The sequence below is a fragment of the Denticeps clupeoides genome, chromosome 10 (assembly GCF_900700375.1).
Source record: "Denticeps clupeoides chromosome 10, fDenClu1.1, whole genome shotgun sequence".
NCBI classification, from domain to species: Eukaryota; Metazoa; Chordata; class Actinopteri; order Clupeiformes; family Denticipitidae; genus Denticeps; species Denticeps clupeoides.
In genome coordinates, this window is record NC_041716.1 from 16,019,870 (window position 1) to 16,047,449 (window position 27,580).

The 27,580-nt window shown below is 45.0% G+C and overlaps 1 protein-coding gene across 1 annotated transcript in view; it reads left to right on the top strand.

The window, feature by feature from the left end:
• anks1aa (ankyrin repeat and sterile alpha motif domain containing 1Aa) overlaps nt 1-27,580 on the top strand; it is a 73,009-nt gene that overhangs the window by 9,638 nt on the left and 35,791 nt on the right. The window contains exons 2-15 of the mRNA XM_028993419.1: nt 3,893-3,973; nt 4,708-4,864; nt 12,229-12,525; nt 15,809-15,884; nt 16,346-16,447; nt 16,999-17,085; nt 17,484-17,656; nt 18,288-18,350; nt 19,385-19,514; nt 20,802-20,848; nt 21,774-21,888; nt 22,941-23,007; nt 23,847-24,070; nt 24,619-25,058. Coding sequence (XP_028849252.1) covers nt 3,893-3,973; nt 4,708-4,864; nt 12,229-12,525; nt 15,809-15,884; nt 16,346-16,447; nt 16,999-17,085; nt 17,484-17,656; nt 18,288-18,350; nt 19,385-19,514; nt 20,802-20,848; nt 21,774-21,888; nt 22,941-23,007; nt 23,847-24,070; nt 24,619-25,058 — 2,059 coding nt within the window. The remainder of the gene's footprint in view (nt 1-3,892; nt 3,974-4,707; nt 4,865-12,228; nt 12,526-15,808; nt 15,885-16,345; nt 16,448-16,998; nt 17,086-17,483; nt 17,657-18,287; nt 18,351-19,384; nt 19,515-20,801; nt 20,849-21,773; nt 21,889-22,940; nt 23,008-23,846; nt 24,071-24,618; nt 25,059-27,580) is intronic.

The following is a 27,580-nucleotide window of genomic DNA, read 5'->3' on the forward strand; positions in this document are numbered from 1 at the left end:
CGTGCCCCCATCCCGTTCCACGTCGTCCCTCAAAGCTCCTCTTTGTCCAGTCATCTCGGAGTCTCCATAAGAGGATCGAAGCGCCTGTGACTCATGCCCTTGAGATGGAGGCACGTCAGGTTGTTTCGCAGGAGACCCTGGTCTCCGTGGACATCAGAGGTCACAAAAAAAACAAAGAAACTGACTAATAATCTTTGCAGTGTTTGCTCTTTTTTTTTTTAAATCCCACAAGACCTCTGCAATTCACCCTGGCAGGCTGTCAATCATCTTCTGGCCCTGACTGATGGCGACCCGTTTCTCTTGAGAATTAACCTCAGGTTCTGTATTAGAGAGAGAGAGATATAAAATATTAGTTAGTCCCAATAGTCTTTGACAGCAGGACAAGTTTGCGTTTTGGTTTCCTCAATTTCTCAATCACTTTAGGGGACTGTTCTAGCCGTGAGACATGAATTTGTGTGTTGGAATATATAATAACGGTTTTCCTATCAAACCAATTCTACATTTACACACTTTATCTGCTCTGCACTTTATCTTACGTAAGGAGGGTCTCTGTCAGGATGCATCTGATAAAACCCCTTCTTTTTTTATTATTTTATTCTTTTTTTATTATTTGATTTGAGCTGCGATGTTTTTATTGAGCACGAAGAGGAAAACTGGGCGGATCCATTCAGCCTTTGTGCCGGACGAGCTTAGCACAGCCGTGCATTGTGGGAAGAGAGCTCTTGTAGGGCGTCCAGGCCATCGTTGGGGTGAAGGGCCGACGGCCGTGGGGAGTGTTTTTCTTCTGTTTGGACAACCCTCAGGTTTCTTGCCTTGTGAGTCGGTGGAACCTCGGTTCTAGTCCTTTTGTGCCTCCCCGCGCTGAGCAACGCTTATTAAATGTGATTGGCCTTTCAGCATAATTGCAGGCTGAAGTGCAAAGTCACACAATGGCGGCTCATCAGGGTAATGAAGATTGCATGGCGCATGCTGAGGTGTGACGTGCCTGTACGAGTAAGCAGTGGGGCCTGTGTGGTTTCAAAGATGGAGGGTTGAAACCCAAGGGTTGAAAATGTACTTTGGTGCAGGAAATCTTTTTTAGAGGGCCCCCGGCCCAAGCGTTTATCAGATGCCCCTATCCAGAGCGCCTTAAAACCAGTTGTTAGAGGGACAGTCAGGCTTAAGTGTCTCTCTCATGGTCGTTAGGGGCAGTGGTGGCCTAGCGGTTCCTACGGTCATTGGGGCAGTGGTGGAAGTGGGCCCGTAATCAGAAGGTTGTCGGTTCGAATCCCGATCTGCCAAGGTGCCACTGAGGTGCCACTGAGCAAAGCACCGTCCCCACACACTGCTCCCCGGGCGCCTGTCATGGCTGCCCACTGCTCACTCAGGGTGATGGGTTAAATGCAGAGGTCAAATTTCACTGTGTGCTGCTGTGTATCACACGTGAAAATCACTTCACTTTACTTTTTACATTTAAAAGACTGGAATTTTAAAAGAGAATTTTTCAGGCATTGGAATATGAAATGAATGTGTAAAGTTCTGGAAAAGTCATTGGAATCTATTTGACACATGAACGTATAATGAAGTACATTGTTCCCGTAAGACTGCACGATGAATGTTTTTCTACATTTACAACCACAACTAGTGCATGTAGCGTTCGTCTTGTGGTTCTGCGTACGTTGCTTCCTTTCCGTTGCTCGCCAAAGTGATGAGGACACATTTTTCTAGATGACTCTAGATTGGCAGTAGGCGTGTGTGTGTCTATGTATAGATGGTTTTTCCTAGTTAAAGTGAAGTGATTGTCATTGTGAAACACTGCAGCACAGCACACGGTGACGCGACCAAATGTGTCCTTGGCATTTAACCATCACCCTTGGTGAGAAGTGGGCGGCCATGACAGGCGCCCGGGGAGCAGCGTGTGGGGACAGTGGCACCTCAGTGGCACCTCGGCGGTTCGGGATTCGAACCCACAACCTTCTGATTTACAGTTCCGCTTCTTTGAGAAGCCATGACCCAGATCTGCATTATGCTGTTATAGATAGTTCGTTTGTAGATGCAAACGCTGTGACTTCAGATGATAAACTAGATGTGACTTCACTTGATAAATGTGAAGCGTAGTTTCATAGTTTATAGTTTGTGTAATGACAAATGAATTGCTGGGTGTAGTATGTGTTGCTAATTATGTTAAAACGGACCACTAGCAGCCCTGCTCTTCGCCCCAGAACGTCCCGCCACGTTGGACCTTGAGCAGCGCCGAGCACCGCGGCCCTTCCGCCGGTTTAATTACGCCACGTGCCGCGGATTCGCGGAATCGAGGGAGGCTGGCGGTGCGAGCCCTGCTCAGGTCAATGTGTGTGTGCGCAACAGCGCCGTATTTATCTCCAACGACTGATCTGATTTGGGTTTTGCCGGGACTCCCCGCAGTGTTGATGCGGCCTCAATTAAGCGGCGCTCGCTAATGAGACGATCTTCCCTTTAATTAATGCGCCCGCCGCCGTGTTAAAGTATTTTAAGCGCGATCCATATTTAATCAATACGTCTCCCATGGGCCTATTTCATGCAAACTATTTGGAGGCCTCGCCGGGCCACTCGTGATTGGGCGTGGTGCACTTACTTCATGTATACTGGTCAGCCGTAAGCCGTGCTCTGGACGCCACGAGGCCGTGGTACGTGCCACCGAGTTGTCAGTAGCATGTCTATCAGGTGAGGCGTCATTTTCTCCATTTTCCTCCGGATCTCAGTCGAATGACCCGAACCCGAGCACCTCAAACTACTTGTTTCCTTAGAACCAGCATGGGAGCGTACTTTGTGTGAGTGTGTGTGTGTGTGTGTGTGTGTGTGTGTGTGTGTGTGTGTGTAAAGTACATGCATTTTTGGGTGGCAGACGGCTTGTTTGACCTTTTGCTGTCTCCTCAGACAAACGCCTTCTGCTTCTTCCTCGTTCCTCTGCCTCTTCCTCTGTCGTGTGCATTTTGTATTTTTATTTTTTGCAAACGAGGGAATGCGTTCTGGCACATTCTGCCGCAGACTGTGACAGCGGCCACACACTCTCCCACACACACTGTGGAAGAAGAGTTTTTTAATCTTTCCTCAGGATAAAAGGAAATGCTCTTTCCGGCTCTTTTTTTTTTTGTTTTGTTTTTTACGTGACCATTGTTGTCCGTGTTGTTGGCTAGCTGAAGGCTGCCAACATGTCTGTGGCGCAGACATGCAACAACGCCGCCCTAAAGCACAATAAAGGAGTGTTTGTATTGGAGAGACTGTAAAGAAAGCCAAAAAAAGGTCACCGTTAAATCAGCTCTCATGGAAGAACCAGGCTGAAGGTCAAGCTGGTGTGGAGTGAAGCTTTTTATTCACACGGAGGAAAAAATTGGTTTCAAATCCTTATTTGTACATTTCGATATGTATAAAAACAGAACTGAGATTAAACTGCCCGAAAAGCACCCCAGAATAGACAGAATTGAACATGAACAAGTACTTCAGGTAGGTGGAGGGCCTGCAGGGCCATGTAAACATTTGTGGGGAAAATTTTTTTTTCTGCAATTTACATTTACATTCTTTATATGCATTCTTTTTTTTTGCTTTACTGATTATTAGTTAATAATGTTGTTAGATCTATCTAATATATAAATGTCTGAATTTCTGAAATTCAATTTTTGTTTGGGGCTAAAGGGTTATGATCTGGAATTTAATTACAGTACAGGCCATAAGTTTAGAGGGTTTTCTTTATTTTCATGGCCATTTACGTTGGTAGATTCTAACTGAAGGCATCAAAACTATGAATGAACACATTGAATGAGAAGGGGTGTCCAAACATTTGGCCTGTACTGTACATTTATTTTTTTAGATGCACTAGCGTTCCCTATCCCACTAGTTCAGCCTTAAATCTAGATTTTGCTTCTCTCTCTGGCAGCATTTGGAGGGGCCCTAATGTGAACTGTGTGGACAGTACGGGATACACCCCTCTACACCACGCCGCGCTCAATGGTCACAGGTGAGATTCGGTTTGCTATGTAGTGTTTGTTTAGTCGATGTATTTTTAGGACTAAATGGTCTGTACAATTTCCAGAACTAATCAGGGAATCAGGCTTGGTCTAAAGAAGGGGCTTTTCTCCTTCTTCAGAGTGAAACTGTTGATGAAATTATTTGCACGTCTTGGAAACGAGGTCGATAGGTCCAGCACTGGTGTGATTTGAACATTTTTCTGACATAGTGTACCGTAAGCATATTTAAAATCATCCTGCTGTAATAACATTCAATGATATGAGGAGGTAGGTTCGTCACTTGTTTCAGTTTTTAGTGTTTATGTGATAATTGCTCTTAAGTAGGGGTGTGTATCGGTATTAAAATGTATTTGGGTATTGTGATTAATGGTAAAAAGAAGACAAGGTCTCATGCCTGCGAGCTTCGGCCTAGTGGCTGCATCTGTATTACTTTGTCAGAACTATCAAAGGTATAAAATCAAATATAAAAACACACCAATAATAACAATTTTAGTTAAAAAAAATAGATTCAAAAGAACTGGATCTGGCTGCTTTCAAAGTCTGTTCAGTATTCTAGACATTTTATTAATGCATTTATTAATTTATTCATTATAACAGAATGCTCATGGAACACCTCCACAACTTATTGTGTGTGATTTTATCTTCTGATTTGATCCACATTTTGAATTTTCATTGTTAAAGTGTCACTATGATGCAACTTGAACTGTCCCCCTGTCCTCCACAGCGCTGTGGTGGAGCTGCTGCTGAGGAACGAAGCCCTGACCAACATCGCCGACAACAAAGGCTGCTACCCGCTGCACCTGGCTGCATGGAAGGGGGACGAGCGCATCGTCCAGCTGCTCGTCCACCAGGGACCCTCACACCCCAAACTCAACCAGCAGGTCTGACTGCCCCAGCCTCCGCCGTCTGTGCGCTGTCATCCTCCTCGGCACACTCACACAAAACCATTCAGGTCTGGTCGTACTGAGCCAGGGATCTGGTTTCATCGCTGGAGTGGACTCCGGTCTTCCTAAATGGCATCTACTCATTAACTATGCGTCCACGGGCGCTCTGTTAGGGCACTCTTCACACGGTCATCTGCCCACGGCACCTCCCATGATTTCATCCTGGAGTATTCCGAGGATTTTTATTCAATTTCGAGGCATCGCAGCTTTCCTGCTTCCTATTTCAGGCTCTTGTAATCTCTGCGAAGAAAAGAAAGATGGCATGCTCTGGGAGACTCCCCTCTATGGGCTCTCTTTCAAAAAATATTTGGACACTTATTACATTTTACTGTGGTAAGATTTATAGCTTTTAGGTGAACGCTCCATCTTGAGATGCTTCTCTGCACTGTGCCAATTAAATTGATGCAGATAAGCACCGCAGACACTAGCCAATCACATCTTCTCTCAGTGGGGAGCAATGCGATTGGTTTAATATTGTTATAACAGGTACAGTTACATGTGTTTTTGCCAAGCGTGTTTAGGCAATTTGTTCGCGTGAGTGCAGGGTAATGAGACCACGTGCTCCACCACCACGCCCCGATCACCAAAACACCCTTATTCATGTCACACTGGATTTTCGCCTTCCTTTCTCCTGGTGCCTTGCATGAGTGTAGGAGCCCCCAGAGTGTGGGGGTGCACTGCAAGGATTGGTTTCTGCCACGAGACCAGAGCACAGTCAGTAAAAAGAGCAGCAGAGGGTTGCTGGGTGGTACCTGCATCTGGGGTCAAATAAAAGTATAGCGTGCTTGCGTATACACCCATTGTGCCAAGCCTGTGCATCTAGGCCCCCGGAGGCTGATACGGAAGTGATGCTTGCATGACGTCTGGTTCAGTCTCACTAATACTGTTTATGGCTTCAGATGACTGCAGTGAGTGACTGTTGCTCGTCTCATATGTGATAATCGTTTTGACTTTCTGTTCCTGTTCAGGTTTGCCGACTGTCGGAATTTCCATTTGTTCAAGACTGTGACTAGTTTTATTCATTTACTTTTGTTTTGGTAGAAATGGCCTAAAATGAAGTGACAATGAGATGCAGTGCTGCATCAGAGTGCGGCACAGATAATCATACGAGGAAACTGGTGTCAAACAAATTCATTCATTCATTCGGCCGGGGTTCTGGTCCAATGTTCACATTCGCTGCCAGCTCATTACTGTCTCACCCTCATTTCATTTTGAGTCATTTCTGTCATCTCTTCCTGGTTCATAATCATTAACTCGACTCCATTTGAGACTGTGCTCAACCACTGAGTGGCTGTGTGTGTGTGTGTGTGTGTGTGTTACTATTGAACACATTGTCTCATGTTCTCTTCCTCCCTCCTAGACCTCTCTAGACCACAAAGAGTTGAAACGCTGTGGGCCGTTTGACCCCTATATTAACGCCAAGGTGTGTACCCAGCACTCCCAGGCCGCCACCCTGTCAGCCTTCCTCTGCTCCGCCTCTTCTGTCCCTCCTGTCGCTCGTGCATGATGGGGACTCCTGCCGGACACTAACGCTTCCGCCCCTGAGCTGCGCTCTTCTCTTCTGTCGCTTGAGCAATTTACTTGGGGGAGGTGCTTGGTTTTGAAGGAGACGTCCGTGAAGATTCCCAGTCATCCAGGTGAATTTGTCTGAAGGTTGAGGCGTGGCAACTGGACTTTCTTTCTTTAAGGTCGAGACGTTTCATGCAGTTCTTTGGACGCAGAATGAAACGTCTCTACCTTAAAGAAAGAAAGTCCAGTTGCCACGACTCAACCTTCAGACTTTTGAAGGAGGTGTTTGTTCAGGATGTAGGCTTCAGAGTGATATGGCTGGTTGAATTAAGGGGAGGGGTGGAGTTTGACTCGGGTGTGTCCACATTGGGGGAGGAGTTAAGTGAGAGGGATACGTTGTCGGGCGGCATCAGTCAGCCCAGCGAGGGGAGGGAAAGGACGAGAACACGAAGGCGGATAAACACGGAGGCGACGCAGACTGCAGGACAGACAGCGTGGCGTAGTGACCGTAAGAGCGAGGGAAGAGCGTGTCGCTCTCTCTCTCTCTGCTGGATGGCTGTTGGCGCCTCGTAGTCCAACTGCGGCGCTTTGCCAGAGACATCACACACTCATTAACACTCCCTCTGTTCCACACACTGCAGACCCATGGCGAGGAAACACTGCATACGCTTCTGCACGACTGGAGAATTACGTCTTTAGAACGTAGAACCCTAATGACATATTTCCAATTATGGATGCAAACGATCATATCTCAATTATTTACATTCATATCCAGATTTTATATCGTGCTATAAATGGGACTTGTAGAAACGAGCAGTGGCCGCAAATGAGAAACTGGTTGATGGGCGGTGGTGGCCCTAACGGTTAAAGGAGCGGCCCCGTAATCAGAAGGTTGCGGGTTCGAATCCTGAGCTGCAAAGATGCCGCTGAGCAAAGCGCCTGTCATGGCTGCCCACTGGTTGATGGTTAAAAGCAGACGACACATTTCGTTGTCTCACCGTGTGCTGTGCTGCAGTGTATCACAATGACAATCGCTGCACTTTCATTATACAACCAATTAAATATAACCAACAGCCATCGCTGTGCCCGGCGCCAGCCCACGTTACTGTGCCAACGTTGAGGGTCACCCTTAAATACTTCATTTCTTAAGTTAAGGAAACGGAGCTAATCAGACGTATGCCGTATTGCTTTAGATCCTGACTGAGAACCGAGACGAGGAGAGGGGAGTTCCAGCAGTGGCGACGGTCATCTATAAAACATGCCGGAGACTCCGAGATTGTTCTGGGCTGCGTGCCGGGCAGAGGTGTTGCGGACCTGGTCAGAACCGGTCCACGCTGTGACGTGCCATGCATGTCTACCCATAATGCACCGTACCTAGTGCCTCCCTCGTTTGCCCAGCACCGAGGCCTGGCTCGGCGGCAGCATACAGCGCACGGTACCCGGCCGAGGCGCCGCGCGTGAAGCGACTGGCACACGGCAGCCTGGCATGGGAACGGCGGGCGGGCCGGGGGGGGGGGGGGTAAGTGGCATTAGAGTACTAGGCGCGGGTCTGAATAATGCATGTGCGGTTATGAATAAGTCAGGTTGCTGCGGCGGCGGTGGGCGGCGCTGTGCCAGTCGCCCCTCCTCCGCGGCAATGGAGGAGCTTCGCTGTGCACCCATCTCCTTGCATCAGCGTCATGAAGAATTTTGCCCGCGTGTCGGGGTGAGTAAGTGTGCTTGCCCGCCAGTGGCAGAGAGGCGGGGGTGGGGGTCGCCATGGCAACTGTGTCAGGTCTGATTGGGCAAGCGGCTGACCTAATGGCACATGTGGATGGAGGAGATTGTCTGAAAGAAGAAAAGAACGGTGGGGTTTTCACACATCCCCGGTAAAAAAAAAACCCACGTAAGTTGCCACATCTGTAACTAGTTATGGTAGACGTTAAAATGAAGGCTCAGGCATAAACACCAAAAACATCTTCTGTTGTCATACACACAAATATACATTTATCTAAAATAATTTAAATATTCTGGGGAAAAAAAGCGTTCATGCATATTAATATGCAAATATTCTGGTTTTATGTTGATGGCTGATTATCCAAGTCAAAAATTCACAACACAGAAGTTCCCACCCTTGAAAATACTCCTCAATTATACAGTCGTTACTCTGTTGATTCTGATTTAATTGAATCGATTCCTTTTTGAGGGAATTTTTGCAATATTCCCATTTTTTGAGCTGCACTGTACATTATAATTTTGATGATGGGCAGGTAGGGTGGCGTTGATGGAACTGGTTGAAAATGCCCCATCTGTCTGCTCAGTAGGTGGCCATGCTGCTGCGATTTGGACTGAGCCCAGCCCCTGAACTCCGGTTTAATTAGGAGACGCGGTTCGGCCTTATTCAAGATGACGGCTGGTTCTGTAGTCAGCTTGTTTTTGAGGTGCAGCCTCGGCACCTGATGGTTGGATATCGGGCTGAATCATCATCTTTCCCTTTTTGTTCACGTCTCTATGGTTTCTATATGCTGAAAACCTGTTCTTTTGTGAGGACGTTTCGACTCTGCATTGTGTGTGTAGTTTCTGTCTGACGTGTTCTGATAGAAAAAAGATCTTTTGAAAGCGGCAGGAAATGCTTTGAACATATGAATGTGACTGTTAATATGTATTAATATGTAGGGGGTGGTAGTGGCCTTGTGGGTAAGACCCTCGTCTATGAACCAGAAGACCCATGTTCAAACCCTACTTACTACCATTGTGTCCCTGAGCAGGACAACTTAACCCTGAGTGTCCCTGTCCCTGTAACTACTGATTGTAAGTCACTCTGGATAAGGGCGTCTGATAAATGCCGTAAATGTAAGATTGTGTGTATTTATATAACCTCCCAGAGACATGAGCACATAGTATACATGGGTTTCTGTTTTCTCCCACATTTCCTCATGACTGAATAATTCTGCTTGTCAGAATCGGCTTGTGAGTCACCCTACAGGACTGTGTATCTGTGTGTCATTTCACACAGCGCAGCTTCATGGCTCACTCCGCTGGACTGTGTGTGTGTGTGTGTGTGTTTGGGGGAGCGATTGGTCCAGCTGTTGTACCCCCCTGCCTTGAGGGCGTAGGCCAACATAATCGCCATCCTCTCCACCACTGCATGTCACATGGCAGAGGTCACATGTCACCTAAAGGTAGCTCCTCTGCTCGTCTCAGAATGCTGCACCGGCAGCCCGTTTGAAGGCACCACACTTACTGCCCCAAATCTCTGTCCTCTGTTAACAGACGTCAGCTAAACACTTTCATTTCTATATCTGGCCCTCTTATCCTTATTAACATTCAATAACGACTGGCTCAGTTCCTCCGGAGACGTGTTTTAAGCTGCAAACTAAATGGAAGTCTTTTCCAGATCTGTTTGGAGATCTGAATGGTCTGTGGTGCCGAGAATGGAGCCTGTAGGCGGGTTTGGACTGACCCATTTAAGGTGTGACCAGAACTTCTAGGACAAGATCTTTATGTGCCTTCAGTGCACCAATAATAGGGGACACGATTCCCACCAAGAGGTGGCACATGCTTTTTGCTTTGTTTCTGCATTGTTGTACATTATTTCAAAATGTAGTGATCATTGTCATGAAATACTCTGCTAAAAAACTGTGCATGACAGTAATTATTTTTATTATGGAGAGTACGATTAGTATAAAAATTTGTTGTGGGTCTCTCTGTTTCCCGTTCCAGTTTATTAGTGAAAATATTAATGTCTTTTGTTGTACATCACTAATGTTTTATCCAGTGTAAAATATTTAAAATGTGTGTAAACCCCAAATGTTCAATTTTAATTTCTGTTAGACTCTTTATATTAGGCATGGATGGCCCTGACCTTTGGCAGGCTGCGTTGGTTCCTGGATGTTAATATAAGTTATTATTGACTGTACCCCAGTCAGTACGTACAGTGCATCAAGTGTGCTACATTCAGGGTATTAAGAATAGTGACTACACACCACCAGTGGTGGTGTTTACGGTTTGTTTACGGCGCTCCTTCGTGATGGTGCTGATGAATTGATAGGAAAGGTGTAAAATATTCAGTGGTTCTCGATCTCGGCGTCTGTTGCGTAGGAGTCTCTGAGGTTGTTGACTGTGCGGCTGGCTGAATAAATCCATCGTAGCGGAATCTCCCACAATCACCCCGATGCAATCCCGGCCTTGCCACTGGTGCGAGACGGCAGAGACCTTTTGTGAGCGGGGCTGAGCAGCTTCGGCGCAGCACAAGGCCACTCCTGATGCGCTTTAAAAGCCACAGAATCCCACGAGGCGCAGGAGAGGCGGGGCAGCGGTCAAAGCTTTGAAAAATGCACCGTCAGAAGGGGAATAAAGGCGACTGAACTAAGCGGAGGCTTTAAGTTCCGCTTCTTGTTCATTCTGGACCATTGATGCCACTGCTGTGTGTGTGTGTGTGTGTGTGTGTGTTGGCAGGACCGGCTTGGCGGCTGATGTGTTGGAGGCAGGTGCTTTTTTTGTTTAGTTTTGTTCTCCCCTGCCTCATGCTGTGACCTGTTTCCACAGCTTGCCACTCCTCTACCACGGCAGGATGTGTGTGTGTGTGTGTGTGTGTGTTTGAAGTGCTCTGTTTAGTTGGGACCGTAAAAGGCTGTTGCTTTTAATATATATATATATATTTTTTTAACACATGCAATTAAACAGAAACCAGCCATTCAACTGAAACAGACAGGAACAGCATTACACACACACACACTCACACACACACGCACAGACACTCACACACACAGACACTCAGATCATTTACAGTCAAACAACGTGAATCTGCATACAGAGTCACATGCATCCTTCTTGCGTCGTGTGTTTTTGGTTCTTACCTGCGCGAGCTTGCCAGTAGGTGGAGGTGGTGGAGTGTTCTTAGAGCCAATATGGGCGGAGCCCCTTTTTCTTGTGCTTTCTTTTAAGAGTCAGTATTAATGTTATAGCAGAAGTAGAATTCAGCCGTGTATCAACATTCACACACAAATAAATATGTACATTTTTGGTACTTGGACAGCACAAAAGTACCTCCGTTATGGAGACAATGCAATCAGATGCCATTTTTTGCGTTTTAAATGCTGCAATTAGGGGTCGAGATCACTGTGATATCCCGTGGCACAAAATGACTGCTGACAGAGTTCTTGTTGTAGTATTAAGTGCTGGTTTCATGCTGTGCCATCTAATGGTTGTGCAGGGCACTGCACCATAAAACAACTGTACATTTGAGCTGTACAGCATAATGAACTAGGCCAAGTGTGTGTATGTGTGAGACAGAATGTGTGTGTGGGTTTTTTTATTTATTTATTTTTTCTTTTATTTATTTTTTTACCCTGCATGACTTGGTATGGGAATTTCTAACCGCTAAACAATGATGCTTTTCACTTCCATTTGCAATCTAACTGCATGCAATCTGTCTAATGGCATGGGACCCCGCCCTCAGTTAATACAGGTTTCACTGTGCGTTGAAAAACAGAATAATCTGGTTATTAAGCAGATGCCCATAACCAGACATTGCAGGTAAAACATCAATCAAGTGTATTGATTTTATACAGTAAGATTTTCTCTTGTGATTATCTATACATGTACATTTGAACTAGTTTTATCATTTATTTATCCAATATTGATAATTGTGGAAAAACACAGGCTAGACATGGTCTATAACACGTAATATTGGTTAATGTAATAACCAATATTACACAACGCTGAGAAAACTCATGGCAAATTGGCCACCAGGGTTACTCACAGGCTACTTCAGTCTTTCTCCATCTCTCTCTTTTTTTCTGTCATATCAGAACAATGATAACGAAACGCCGCTGCACTGTGCAGCGCAGTATGGCCATTCCAAGGTGGTATGCCTGTTGCTGGAGGAACTGACGGACCCCACCATGAGGAACAACAAGTTCGAGACGCCCCTGGACCTGGCTGCCCTCTACGGCCGGCTGGAGGTGGTGAAGCTGCTGCTGACCGCCCACCCCAACCTGCTGAGCTGCAACACACGGAAGCACACGCCCCTCCACCTGGCCTCGCGCAACGGCCACCTGGCAGTGGTGGAGGTGCTGCTGGAGTCCGGCATGGACATCAACTACCAGGTCAGTGGCCTCAGTCACCCGACGAAAAGGGCTTTGCTACCTTGTAACTTTAAAGCCATGCAAATAGACTTCCAGCATGGCACCAGCAGAAATGGGACTGACTGTTGGAGGACTACAACGTGTAAAATCGACTGGATGATGAAATGAATGGATGTTGAGCTGTACTGTTCTTTTATCTCTGGTTTTAGAGACTTTTTGAGACATTGTTCTGTAGTGTCAGGTGTCCTCTGTGAATGTCATTAAATATTAATATCCGGTCATTCTGTGTCCGAACGCTCCCATACAACCATCTCATATTTGCTAAAAAGATTCCAGGAGGTTTACCCACTTCCCAAAAGTCCCAAATTGTAGCTCTCAATTCCTAATAGTTTTGGCTGAAAAAATATAATTTTTTGGGGAGCCACTTTGCACTATTTAGAAACAATTTTATTGTAGGTCCTTAAAATTTTTGTGGATTAATATCTATCAGATGGGTTATTAAGATTTAAAAAAATGAAATGATGTCTGTCTGTTCTGTGATGCGTTCTGTCTGATTTAATCGGTAAATTAATTTTTGAAAATGTGGGATGTTTGTACTTAGGGCAGTGGTGGCCTAGCGGTTAAGGAAGCGGCCCCGTAATCAGAAGGTTGCCGGTTCGAATCCCGAGCCGCAAAGGTGCCACTGAGCAAAGCACCGTCCCCACACACTGCTCCCCGGGCGCTTGTCATGGCTGCCCACTGCTCACTCAGGGTGATGGGTTAAATGCCGAGGACAAATTTCACTGTGTGCACCGTGTGCTGTGTATCACGTGTGAAAATCACTTCACTTTACACTTTACACTGATGGGTTAAATGCAGAGGACAAATTTCACTGTGTGCACCATGTGCTGTTCTGCTGTGTATCACATGTGACAATCACTTCACTTCACTTTACACTTTACACTTGTGCAGCCTTCATTGCCTATGAATGCATTTTCAGATTCTAACGAAATGTCCTGAATTTATGCTACACATCTTAAATTCAACGAAATGCTTCATTCGATTCATGCTAAACATTACCCTGAAAGATAGCCTATATGAAACCTTTAGATATTAAAATAATGGAGCTCCACTAAGGGTGAAAACTGAAGATGGTTACAAGCTGTTACATTTCTAGGCTGTGACCCTGAACTCTGAAGATCCTTCACAGGTTTGGGTTTTTGTTTATAATAAACGGAAATGCTGATTGACTCTGCTTATTGTCGGGAAAAGGTCTCTGGTTATCGATGATTGAAAAACGGCACCTTGGTTTCACCGGCTGCGTCCTGCCACTGTGTAAAGGTGCATTTTGGGTGAGCTGGTGCACCTAAGTTGGTTCTAATTTGCTTGATTTGTCGTTTCCAGTAATACATGACGGTAGAGGCTCCAGCCTCCCTGGGATCCAGACATAGATTAGTTAATGGATGGAAGGATGGTTTGACTTCGGGAAACATCGTTCAGCATAATCGCCTTGTGGGTTTTTTGGTCAAACAGACTTGAGTCATTATGTGGAGAAGCTACATCGATTTCTAATGTTTTTTCCCATGAAAACCATTCCCATGGGTTATAAAATAAAAAGTGCAGACCCTGCTCCCTGCGGCAGAAAAAGCAGCGATCTTATCTGTTTATTAGAGAGGTTCAGCTTTGTCGCCCATTCGTTTAAAGGACTGTTCTTCAGTCCAACCACAACATACTTCCTGGAATCACAGAAAACTAGTTTTGGGCAAAGAGCGAGATGGTGACGTGATAGCCTTGCTCTACAGACATTGTAGAAGAAGCAGCCCCAAGGGTGCATTGGGAGCCGGCTGCACTTCTCCCATTCTTCGGGATGTTTATTCCTCAGGTGCTGGAAAAGATTTGTTGTACTGCTGCTCCCAGCAGCAACAGCCTTGAAACATATTTTGCAGCAAGGCCTCGTCTGTCTTTCGTCTGCTGCATCAAAACCAAACCAGTTCCAAATGACGGAATGACCTGTGCCTTTCTTTGGAAGTAGTTCTCTGCTGCACACTGCCATGTTGTTTTGACCCGGTTTACGCAGGGCGGGGGCTGCCTCATATCGCGCTACGGTAACCAACAAGGACGAAATGCGGGAAAGTCCGAAAAGACTATTGTGGCAGATAAAACTCGAGTTTGCAAAATAAAAATCGTTTTAAACTACAAAATCGATAAATCGATTAAATCAATTTTTTTCCCCCCAGCCCTACCTGAGACACGCATCAACCTATCCCAGGGCTTCTTAAAAGGCCCCAATCGTGAAAATGTCCCCTTGTGAGATTGTTTAACATTAACACGAGTTCCCCGAGCCTGTCTCTGGTCCTGCAGTGGCTAGAAATGGCGATGTGTGTAAAGAGCGCTTTGGACATTCTGCTTTGCCGTTCAGAGAGCAGCAGCTTAAGACGGTCAGATCTGGAATTTCTCCCCTTATGTCTTCAGAAGGGGAAAAGTTACACAACGTCATGTCGGCGCCATGTGCTCTTCGTCCAGCGTCTCTTCTCCTCACCAGCATTTAAAGCTACAGACACCGGAACGGCGCTTCCTGAGGAAATCTCATTGTGGGATCGCCTAAAAGTAGCTGTAATTCTTCAGATTCACTATTAGGGGACCACTAAGAACCATAAAAAAGCAAAATAAAATTTCATGTCAGTGTTAAGACACATGCTATCGAGATACGGTCCAGAAATGGTAGACCACCAACACAGGCTGCTAAAACTTTATTCCATGAGTCTGGTTGTGCTGTGTTGCATTGGTAAAATTTCTACCCAATGCCACAGAACACAGTTCACATGTGGACATGTGGACATGTCCTCATTTACAATGAGCAAATAGGGCCCGTTGAGTATTATCATGTACCTCTTTATATGCACCATCTGCTCAGTTTCGATAATACACACACTCGCCCTCTCACGCTCACGTGGCCTCGCTTCTCAGCTACAGGAAGGTGTAGTAAAGGCCAGTTTCCTGTAGCTTTTCAATTAGCCTTGCGCAGAGTGCTGGCATGGCGGCTGCCTCAGCTCTGTGAACCAGATAATTGCCCACAGAGAGGCGTCCGGCCTGCAGCACCTTCTGATCCGGGAATTTTGAGGCTGGGCAGCGTCTCCATGGCGATGTTTCTTCCCCAGGTTGTGTCCCTGCCTTGGCTAAGGCATGGCTAAAGGTCATCCCGTCCGACCCACCTCAGAGGAAGATGATCGGTGAATTTGTGGGCACACTGCAGGATCAGTTTGGAATTTCAGCATTTATAAGCGTTGTGTGTGTGTGTGTGTGTGTGTGTGTGTGTGTGTTGCAGACGGAGAAGGGAAGTGCCCTACATGAGGCAGCTCTGTTTGGAAAGACTGATGTTGTGCAGAAGCTGCTCAGCGCAGGTTAGTTTCCTCGACACCCGTACACACCTACACTCACTGATCACACGTGGATGTGCCTTCCCACAGAATCATCTCACACACACAACACATGTATAATCGACTATTACTTTAATGTAACAATACACCATTATTTGAATGTGTCCATGTCTTTGTAAAAAAGTGGGGATAAAACAGTGAGTGGGCTGGTATGTCAGGCACTATATAACCCACTTTTTAAAAACCATTTGAAATGTATACGCATGCATGCCCCGCGCCCTGAAAATGTGGATCCACTTTCTTGAAGCATTGCCCTGCTAGTTTTAGCTAGTACTTCTCTTGAATGTGTTGCTAGATTTTCTATTACTTCTATTTTTGGTAAATTACTGTGAACTCGGTGTTGGCGAAAACACTCTACCATTTAAATAAATCGCACTCATAGACATCGTCTGTGACCAATGCAGCACATTGTGGGTGTTTCTCAGGTATCGACGTGAATATTGTCAACTCAAAGGATCAGACGGCTCTGGACACTGTGAGAGAGATGCCCTCTCAGAAGAGCAAACAAATCGCTGCATTGATACAGGGTGAGTAGACTGGGAGCCAAGCCTCCCAGCCCTTTAAATGTCCACTGACATGAAATTTTATTTTGCTTTTTTATGGTTCTTAGTGGTCCCCTAATACTGAATCTGAAGAATTACAGCTACTTTTAGGCAATCCCACAACGAGATTTCCTCAGGAAGCGCCGTTCCGGTGTCTGTAGCTTTAAATGCTGGTGAGGAGAAGAGACGCTGGACGAAGAGCACATGGCGCCGACATGACGTTGTGTAACTTTTCCCCTTCTGACGACATAAGGGGAGAAATTCCAGATCTGACCATCTTAAGCTGCTGCTCTCTGAACGGCAAAGCAGAATGTCGCTCTTTACACACATCGTCATTTCTAGCCACTGCAGGACCATAGACAGGCTCGGGGAACTCGTGTTAATGTTAAACAATCTCACAAGGGATCATTTTCACGATTGGGGCCTTTTAAGAAGCCCTGGGATAGGTTGATGCGTGTCTCAGGTGATGCCCAGTACTCCATCACAGTTCTGGATCCCTTCAGCACGTGTGACATTTCTGTTTCTTCTAACTGCAGGCCATGTGACAGGAAAGCTGCCAGATTTATCATTGCCTCCTCCTCCAGCTCCACCCCCTCAGGAGAACTTGAGCCCTCGAAAAAAGGGTAAGCTGTTTAACAGAAGAATAGTTCTTAGGGTGGGTGTGGCCTAGTGAGGAGCACAGAGTCACAGGTTCGAACCCCACTTACTACTGTTGTATTAATGTGTCTCCAGGGGACTGTCCCTGTAAATACTGGTTGTAAGTCACTCTGGATAAGGGCATTAGATAAATGCCATAAATGTAAATATTTTAATTGATATTACTTAATGTAGTTTGATCCAGTTAGCGGTTGAAATGGTTTAGTAAGCCTGGCTCTCCAAGACCACATGTAATATGTAAAGACCACATGTAATATGTAATTTGAACACAGTTAAGCCAGAATATTACTCTTGGTTCATAAACAGACATTTTAGAAGATTTGTGAGTTTTTCTGTGTTTATTCAAATATAATCATATGCGCAGGTGAGGTGGAAAAGCAAGTGAATGAGCTGATCTCAGGGCTGGCCCCTGCGCCTGAAGAGGAGAGTCCATATGAGGCGCTGTTTGAAGCCACATCCTGCCACTCCCTGGACAGCCTGGCCAGTGGGAAGTCTTCCGACCGGGACTCTGGGCGCCCAGACAGTGAAGCGGGAAAGGCAAGTGTGTTTTACGTGTTCCGTGCTGCGTGACATGTTACTCCCCACTAGAGGGAGCCGGAACATTTCAGAATTGGACTTACAAATGTAAATTTGTAAATTTTTTTGGTGCTATAGCATGGGCACAGTGCCTGATGGGAAACTTCCGGTGAAGTGATGAACAACACACTCTCAACACAGTTCACAGATCCCTTTAAACTGAGTCTTTTGCTCTTTTAATTAACATGGCTGAATACCCTGTTGTGTCCACTATGCACAGAACCACAGGAGGATTGTAACGCACCCAAAATCTTGCATCTCAGTCATTAAAATTCATTTAATTCATTAAATTAAAACACAACTGTTTTAATGCAAGATATTTATGTCACATTTGGGGCACATTGGTGCTTAATTATGGTGTCATGTGAATTATGCAGTGCACCCAGCCTGCTTCACTTTATCTGTTAATCTGTATGCGCATGCATAGTACCGTAACTCACAGTTTTGGGAGCAACATACCAGCCATTTAAACAAATCTGTTGCTTCCTTGTTTCTTTATTGTTACCTTTTTGTTTGTCTGTTTAAGGTTGTGGCTTTGCTAAGCCAAGTTGTGCTCCTGGCACTTAAGGGTAATAACCGTTCTAAATTACAGAAAGATCGTCTTCCCCCTTCATCTCAGCCTCCTCACAGTCACGAAGAGGAGCCAAGCTCCGAGGTAAACCTGAAAAATCTAAATCAACTGAATAATCAACTAAAGTCCTGCTGACATTAGTTTTTGTAGATTTCTCTTTTGTGATTTTTAATTTCTAGACTGGGTTCAAGAGATATTACTGTATTAAATTTTATATAAATATAAACTGGGAAGAAAAAAAATATACACACACACACACACACACACACACACACACACATATATATATATATACTTATTTTCTTCCCAGTTACTGAAAAATGACACACTTCCACCAATTACAGCTGATTCAGCTACCATAATCCAGCATTAATTTTCACTTTCTTCCATTTGTAAAAGAGTGTTGCTGATAAAATCAGTTTAAAAAGTGTGAAATGAGACTGTGAGTCTAGCCTGTGTATCACCTCTCTCCCAGTCCTGTGAGATGTTGTGGCCCTTATCAGTGAAGGATTCCTCCAGTCAAAACCTTCTAGACAGGCAGTAGTGCCTGTCTTCAGTGGAATCAACAGCCAGATTCCGGCAAGCAGGGTCCAAGTGCGGTCGAGTCTTCCATCCTTCATTCACCAATCAATATTGATGTTGGTGCAGTGTGGGCATGGCACAGAAAGCATTGAGTTTGACTGGTCTGGGGGTGAGGAGGCCGTGCACAAAACTGAGAAAATTCTAAGAACATGGTGTCCTTACAGAGGTCTCCAGATAAACAACAAGAAATGGGTTCAATTCACTCAAGTGGTCTGATAGGCCTGGGCAATAAATGTCATTATAGTATCAATTAAGATTTTGCTAATGGTTGCCAATGATATCAAAATACAACAAAAGATAAAGCAATAAAGGGTTTTCTGTAATATTTTTCATTTTCAGTTTTGAAATTTGAAGACAGTCCTGTTCACAGTTAATATGTAATCATTTAAAATAAATAGTTTGCAAAAAATCATCCTGATTTAGGATTTTTCCCAGTGTCAAGCAGCCATATACTTGCAATAAATAGAAAAATATAAATGAAGTGCATTTAGTTATGTAAAATAACACCACTTGTGCCTCCAATTTACACAACCTAGGCCATCTACACCAACAGCAGCATAGACGACAGGGCCGAGACAGCGGATGAGGAAGACCACACATACGAACTTCTGTTGACTGCTCAGACCAAGAGCCACCAGGACCCAAACAAAACCGTCTCCCACCCAGGTTAGTGTGCACATGTACACACACAGTCGCTCACTGCACTCACATTACTCACATTACTTACTTACAGTAATACACCGTACTGGACCAAATGTCGTATCACTGCTGGGTCCAGAGGTTGAGTCTTCCGTAGGCCATTCCAGACTCACCCATGACAGGGCACCAGCCCATCTGCATTAATTAAAACACCCATTTAACTTTGCACCACTGTTTTTTTTTTTGAGACAGTGAAATAGAGGCAGCCCCTCTTTTGTTTTAGTTTTTTTGACCCCCTTAAGCACCTTAACCCCCCCTGTAATGATTTGCTGTTGACTGGAACATATCTAAAGTTCACTCCCCATTTTAAACGTGTCATTTGCCCTTGTTACCGAGTCAAGGGCGTTTCTAAAATTCACCCCGCACCTGTCATGCTGCTCCCTGCCGGGCCGCCTGCACTCCTCTTTCGCCCTCAACTCTGCTCTTCCCACAGACATTCCTTCCGCCCCTGCACGACCCTTTCTGACCTCTGCCAACAGAGCTTTTTTTATGCCCAATCTGATGACATTTTTCTCTCAAGACTCTGTTTCTTTAAAATTATGAAGAAATCTTCTGCCCATGTACTGAGTTAGGGGTCAGTATTGGGGCAGTTGTGGCCTAGTGGGTGGGGAAGAGGACCCATAATCAGAAGGTTGAGGGTTCGAATCCCAAACCCTCAAGGTGCCACTGAGGTCCCCTTGAGCAAGGTACCATCCCCACACACTGCTCCCCGGGCACCAACTGCTGAGTTAAATGCAGAGGACACATTTTGTTGTGTGCACCGTGTGCTGTGGTGCAGAGTTTCTCAATGACAGAAACAGTCAGTTTTGTTTTGCCCCGTGACTTGTGGCTGTTGAATGACACGCCACTTAATTGGATTAAGGATTTCATTAGCAGCCGGATGTTAATATTGATGTTTAAAAATTCCCCAGAGCCTTTTCTCTGTCACTGTACATTCTGTAATTCTGAGTGGTCTCAGGACAAAAGACACATCTGAAGCTCTCAGTTCATGTGGAACAACAGTGCGAATGGGATGTTGTTTTAGAGCTGGTGTCACTTTGCCTAACACATCTCTGCAAGAAGTTGTTCTCAGTTTGTCTCTCTTGCTCTGTGTGTGAGTGTGTGTATTTTGACCCTATGTAACAGCGGCTGGGTCTCACCATCAGGCCACTGTCACTCACAGAGCCTCTCATGTTCGACACCTCGCTCGTCATCATAACATCAGACCTGTTGAAGATGAGGCAGGTTTCTGACGTTTCTGTTTTTCTCTTGTAGAGGAGGAGGCTAAATGCTGGAAGTCTTCCAGCAGCGTTCTACCTCAGGTAATGCTTCACTCATCCGCACTTCACAGCTTTCAGTACATCAGACCAAAGCAAACACCCGGCGGAATAAATCCACGGAGGCAGTGGAACATGTTGCGGTGGTGGGGTTATTCCCCTGATCTGGTTTAATGAAATCTGATGAATGATAATTTTTTATATTATTATTGTTCTTCAGTAATTAGTGCTGCAGCTAATGCCATTATGCTTTAAGTTTTTAAGTTTCCATTGATTGTTTTTTCATGTGTTTTTCTGCACATGGCCTACTTAACGTTAACCATTTTGAAGTGATATTATTTCAATAATAACTCCTCTCATAGACACATATGCCTTGTTCATGAAACGCTTTTCACAGTGTTGAAGATAAATAAGCCCCATACAAATTTTCCAAAAAAAAAAGGGGTGTATTGACCGCACATCCACTCCAGCCTGTGGGTTTCTCTGATGTCATTAGATATTCTCCTGCTGTTGTGGTCTTTGGTGAGATTTGCACCGGCGAAGGCCCATCGAAGCAGACAGGAAGTTCTGACCGAATTACCATAATACCCTTACATTGGTTTAAAAACCTCTGTTTTTTGTAGATGCATTGCTCTTTTAAAGCCCATGGCATCTTCTCCATCCTGTCTCCCAGACCTTCTGTCTTTTAGTCGCTGATCTTGTCTTCTTTATCTCTGTCTTCCATCCCATATCTGCGACACTCCTCCATATTGTCTATTCTTCTGTTCATGCCTTTTTAATTCTTGAAGAGAGAAGTATGCTGGATGCTTTTAGTTACGGAATAAAAGACAGATATTGATTCCAGGAAGAATCAATAATCTGACTTCTTATTACATTACACCTGCTGGTTATTGAGTTGATTTGGGTTTTTTTACCTGCTGCGTTTGAATGATGTTTGAAAATATCAGGGTCAAATCTGGTCTTGTTTCAGGAGCAGAAGCCCCCTGTACCAAGTGACCTACGACCTCTAGGCCGAACCTGTGAGACCCTGCAGCCACCTGGACCAGCGGTTGGATCCGGACGACCAGGACCGCATTCTGCAGGAGGTAAGGATGAACCATTCATTTCTTCTCCTTTCTCTTGTGGCGTTATTTTTTTTTTTCCAAACCACGGTCTTGTCTTGACATTTAGAAAAGTTGAAGATGAGGGTCAGTCTGTCTAAGCTGGTGGCTTGGTGGCAGTGGTCTAGACTGTCTGTGGACATCTGACAGGTTCTCCCCAGGGCACAGCCTGTGTGAGGCTCGTTGATAAGTGTGTGATTGATGTCCGCTGGCAGCTGAGATGGAAAGTCATTTGATCAGGGCACGGCACCGAATTCACCATCAGAGGTCTGCAACTTCAGCATCTCGGCTGTGCCTGAGAACAAGCAGCAGAAATCCTGTGGAATTTTACAGCTTTAGATGAGAAAGCCTGAAAAGTTTCTCTCTCCGTGTGTGTGTGTGTGTGTGTGTGTGTGTGTGTGTGCGCGCGCGCGAGTGTGGCAGCCTCTGATTCATTAGAATATCAATGAGCCGCCTGCTTCTCCACAACGCTGCATTCATACAGGCCAATTTAAATTCCCTTTTTGTACTTCTGTTTCTCTCTTCTACTTTTTTTTTTGTCCTGAAGCCACTCTCCTGCTTTCTACCAATCTAATTCATTGTCGAACACACTGTGAACATCTGAACACACGTGGACACACACACACACACACACACACACACACACACACACACACACACACACACACACACACATACATACATAAAGAAGGTGTGTGGCCTGGGAGACAATCTCGCTGCTTTTTAACTATTAAAGAGGATGCTGGAATCCATGCCCAGCTCCCCTTTCCTCCGTTACTCAGCATGGGGGGTGTCAGAGTGGCCTGAGGAATGAAAATTCGCCCCTGGTAGACGTAGATGACAGTTATGGCAGAACAACCCTGAAGCACCTGTCATAGGCACAGCTGGGAAAACATGAAACATTTTTACACTCATTCCAACACACACACACACACACACACACACACACACACACACACACACACAGACCAACCCAGAGACAAAATGCTCTCCTCATACTGTGGCCTTTTCAATAACATCTACTGTTCCTGGGCCAGTAATGCCAAGCCCCATGCCCCACTCTAGAGATCTTTATCTGGCCATGGCTCAGCTGCCCCTGGATCAGTGCTGGGATTGGATTACTGCAGCAAAACCATCTCCATCAGCTGTCTGGGTTTCGGAGTTCAGCAGGTTACCTCAGTGGTCCCCACTGTGTTTGATTAATGCAGTAACTGCAGGAAAAAAATTCTGCCATATTCTGATCGTTTTGTAAATTGCACTACTTCATACAGCCGTCATTTCAATTGCAATATTCTAACTTGTAGATTGCCTGTAGATTTTAGATCTGCAAAAATGCTGACAGTGGATGTTTATTATGAATCAGTCGATGCATCAGAGATTTAGCATTAAATGAAAATAAATGAGAGTGATGTGAACTTTATTACATTCTGATCCTGCGTGTCTTTGATTTGATGGTGTAGAAGTGGATTCAGTTAAATCACTTGATCAGCGTTATTTTAATAATGACAGCTATACCAACATGGAGAAATATTCCAACAATTGCTCGTCAGCTTTTCATGAGGTCCCTCAGTGTTGTCTTCATTAAACAAACAAGAAAAAAAAAAAATGACGTAATAAATTTGACCTAAGGGCTCTAATGTCAGCCCAGCTCCCTGTTACCATGACTCATGGCATGTGGTTGGGGTGTTGAGGCAGAGGGGGTTTATTGTAGTGTAATAAAATAAAAAAGGGCGGGGCCCTCATGCGGTTCCATCATTGGTGCCGCATGACTTCTGGCGTTAAGACACACACCCAGATATGCTCGCCTGCACACACTGCTCCACCCTGCTCAGAGGCAGCTGGACATTTAGGCTGGGTGTGGCTACACACTGTCACGGCTTGACCCTTACCAGCCATTACTACTGCTTCAAATAATAATAATAATAGTTATCCTGTGTTTTTAGAAGCAGCAATGTCACTGACCCAGTTTCCTCTTTAGAAAATGTACACACACACTCACTCTTCCACAAACACACTTCAGAGCTGGCAACGGGCCGGCTGCCTGGTCATCACAGACTGTCACTTGAGGTGTGTGTGAGGGAGAGAGAGAGTCACCCACTGGTTGAGCTTGGACACAGTGTGCTGGGATTGGAGAGCAGTAGTGAGCCACCCATCGTCAGCAGGAAAGGTAGGAGGTACAACACACACACACACACACACACACAATGCTCTCTTGGATTTGTTTACAGTAGAAAGCAGGGAAGGCTTATCTCTCCTGGTCACCCTTCATGGCTGTTTGTGTAGAGTAAGAAGCGAGCGTCCACTGCCGAGTAAAACAGATTGTGTTTGGGGAGACGGGAGGATTTATTGGAATTCTTTAAGTAGGGATTTCTTTTTTTTTTTTGTCATTGGGATCAGGCTGAAGTACTGTGTGTGTTTGTGTGTGTGTGCGTGCGCGTGTGTGTGGTCTCAGTGTGGTATACGGTTTCAGCAGCCAGATTAAGTCCTGTGGAAGTGAACCCTCGCTGAGACGGCCACTAGTTAGCCGAGAGGCGGAGAGGGGTGGTTGTTCTTCTTTTTTCCGCCCTCCTCCCTCTCGCACTCTCCCGGGTTTAGAAACAATAACACATCTGTTTCAAGGCCTCGTGGGCGGCCACTTGGCCACTTGGTCACTTGTTAGTCTGACTGGATCTTGTCGTTTGAGAGGGTTCTCTCTGTGCCTCTCTCCATGGACAGAAAGCTCCAGCGTTCCTGAACAATTCACCGGCCTCCTCCACGGCTCCTCGCCCGTCTTCGACTCCAGAGACGAGCCAGTCCGGGTCCCCGGCGCCGCGGCAACGAACCAGAGCCTAAGCACCGCAGCCGGTAAACCTCCCGCCACAGCACCTTCTCGCCCTCCTCCCGCCAAGGCCAAGGTCATGTCGGCTATCCTGCCGGACTGTGACCCCAAAGCCATCTACGCCACCATCACCAAGGAGCCGGCCGCCACCCGCATGCGTCCTCCCGGAGACCTGAAGCTGGCCCGCAGCCTCTCCAAATCTGACTCGGACCTGCTGGTGTCGCCCCCCAGTGAAGACGAGGGGGGGCTGGGCAGCCGCAGCGAGTCGGTGTCCAACTGCAGCTCCAGCAAGCGGAGGCTGGAGAAATCACCGTCCTTCACCTCCGAGTGGGACGAGGTAAGCGGACAGAGTGTGTCGCTATAATAAATAAAATACACAGTTTTTATTGGTGTAGTAAAGTATAACAACACCGTATGGTGTAATCTAGCACGTTATAGGCTTGTAATTAGGGTTGCACAATATATTAATGGAATATTGTTATTGTGACAGTCGCAGATAACTGAGTAGGATCTTAATAAGCTTGGTCGTGTATTGTTTACCTTATGGTGTAAGCTGGTGGTAATTTATCATTATACCTATTACATGCTCCATAATAGGTGTGTGTATTGGCAATGATCTCACGACACAATACGCATCTCGATAAATGGGTCACGATGTGATTATATCACAATATAATCGCACAATTGTACTGTATTGCGATATTCTGTTTAGTGAAAATGTAAAAATATGCAAGATGCTGTGTACGATCTGGGTGGATCACATCACATTAATAATTCAGCCAAAACAACATAACTCAGAACACCCTTGGACTGATATTTCATGTCCCTCTAACACTATATATATGGCTGTATTGATATGTTTGAACACTCCTACTCCATAATATATCATTTAAACAATATTAGTATGTTGTTGTTCATATTTATGAATAAGGACTATGCTCCCTTTGGTCCTTATATAATTTAGTTTATTAAGTTTATTGAAGTGGAGATTTTGAATATGAAGCGTTACTGATAGCAGTTCTAAATACTGTCTGGGCTTCTGTATGACAAGAAAGGTGGAGGTGTGTTTCTGGGCTCTGGGTGTGGACGCCATGTGTCCGGATGAGTTGTTTTCTGACGGCTCGGCCCCGCACCATTAACACAACAGGAGCGGCGTCTCCTGCTGTCGGTCTCAGGAGGCTGGGCTTCCTTCTGCTGCTTCTTCTGGAAACTTTTAGCTCCAACTTTTAATTTGATTTAGCTGCCTGAAAGAGATAGTGGCGCTATGCAGCAGATTCTGGCTGTGTGTGTGTGTGTGTGTGTGTGTGTGTGTTAGAAAGACAGAGACAGAAAGATGCCTTATTCTGTTCTCCTCTGAACCAGGTTGCCAAGGCTTCCGGCTTTAATCTGAGCTCACTGTGTGACTGTTTGCAAGTGAGTGTTACAGCTGAGGTAGAGTGTTTGTGTGTTTTGTGTATTTCCCTGGGTGGAGTTTTGTAATGTGTGTCTGTGCATGTTGGTGATGATGATGAGGATGGTAGTGATTGTTTTTATTTGAGCATTTCTCAGTTGAGTTTTATTTGCATCAGTTCAGACTCTACTGCTGTGGTGCTTTGTAGCTTCTACCCATCAGCAGGGATTCTGTCACATATAGACCTTTGGTTTATTCTGGTTACTGTTGCAAAAAAATCTAAGAACCTCCAGCTCTGTATTTCTGTCTGGAGGATAAAGACAGCAATTTGGAGGCATCCCCAAAAAAGTACAACAAATGGAACAGGAACAGGGGAATGAACCTTCTCCCCCAGCACTGAGAATAAAAATCACGATGTAGGGACTGAATGGAGAATCACTTGCACCATCATTACACAGCTGAGAAATATATTGATACAGTGCAACATTTGTTATGCTACAGCCTTATTTCAAAATTCAGAATATTCTTGAGAATTCTACACACAAAACCCCATAATGACAACGTGAAAAAAAGTTGACATTTTGGCAAAGTTGTTATAAATAAAAAAGTGAGAAATCACCTGTACACATGTATGTTCCCATTTGTAGCATGGGTCAGGTTATAATATTAATACATATTTTTATGAAGTAATGAACTAATCATTGGGGTAATCATTGGGCATAGTCATTAATAAAAGACACCATATTCTTTAATATTCTACATCACTGGATTATATGAAAATTGTTATCCAGAAAATATACACCACAGCGTTTTAGGGTGCATCCAGTCTACATTTTTTGAACTAATCCTTGATTGACTGTTACTCCAGTCTGATGAGGGATTGGCTGGCTGTAACACTCTAGCTGCTTGACTGGGAACAGATGGCCAGTGGGATGTCTGCTGCTGGGTGCTAATATAGAGCCCAGATCGTCCTGATTCAGGCAATAAAGCTGGATTTGTACTGAGCACATGGCATATACGGGTATAAAAGGGTCTTTATTTGTTGTACAGTAAATATGAGTTTTTACTATTGTCACAGCAACAATTCTGCCTGTTGCAGGTAGAAACAGTAAAAAAAACTTTATACACTGCCTCAGGATAAGTTGCTATATATAATATTTTTGATCATACATGATGTTTCTAAATGATGATGTATTTGAAAAATAGTTATACATGAATAATTGATACATGAAATATCTGTGCAGACGTCCTAGAGGGAATTTGCAGAAACAGCACCAACTAGTATAGACACGATACACAAACATCATCTGTAGCCGCCGTGATAAACACCATTACACTGATACCCATCTAAAAAAGGCATGGCATGTTCATAATGTACAAATATGTACAATAAATAAACAGCCATAAATACTTATTGTTTTGATTGGATCTGCATTTTAATATGCATATACATGCATATTAATACAATA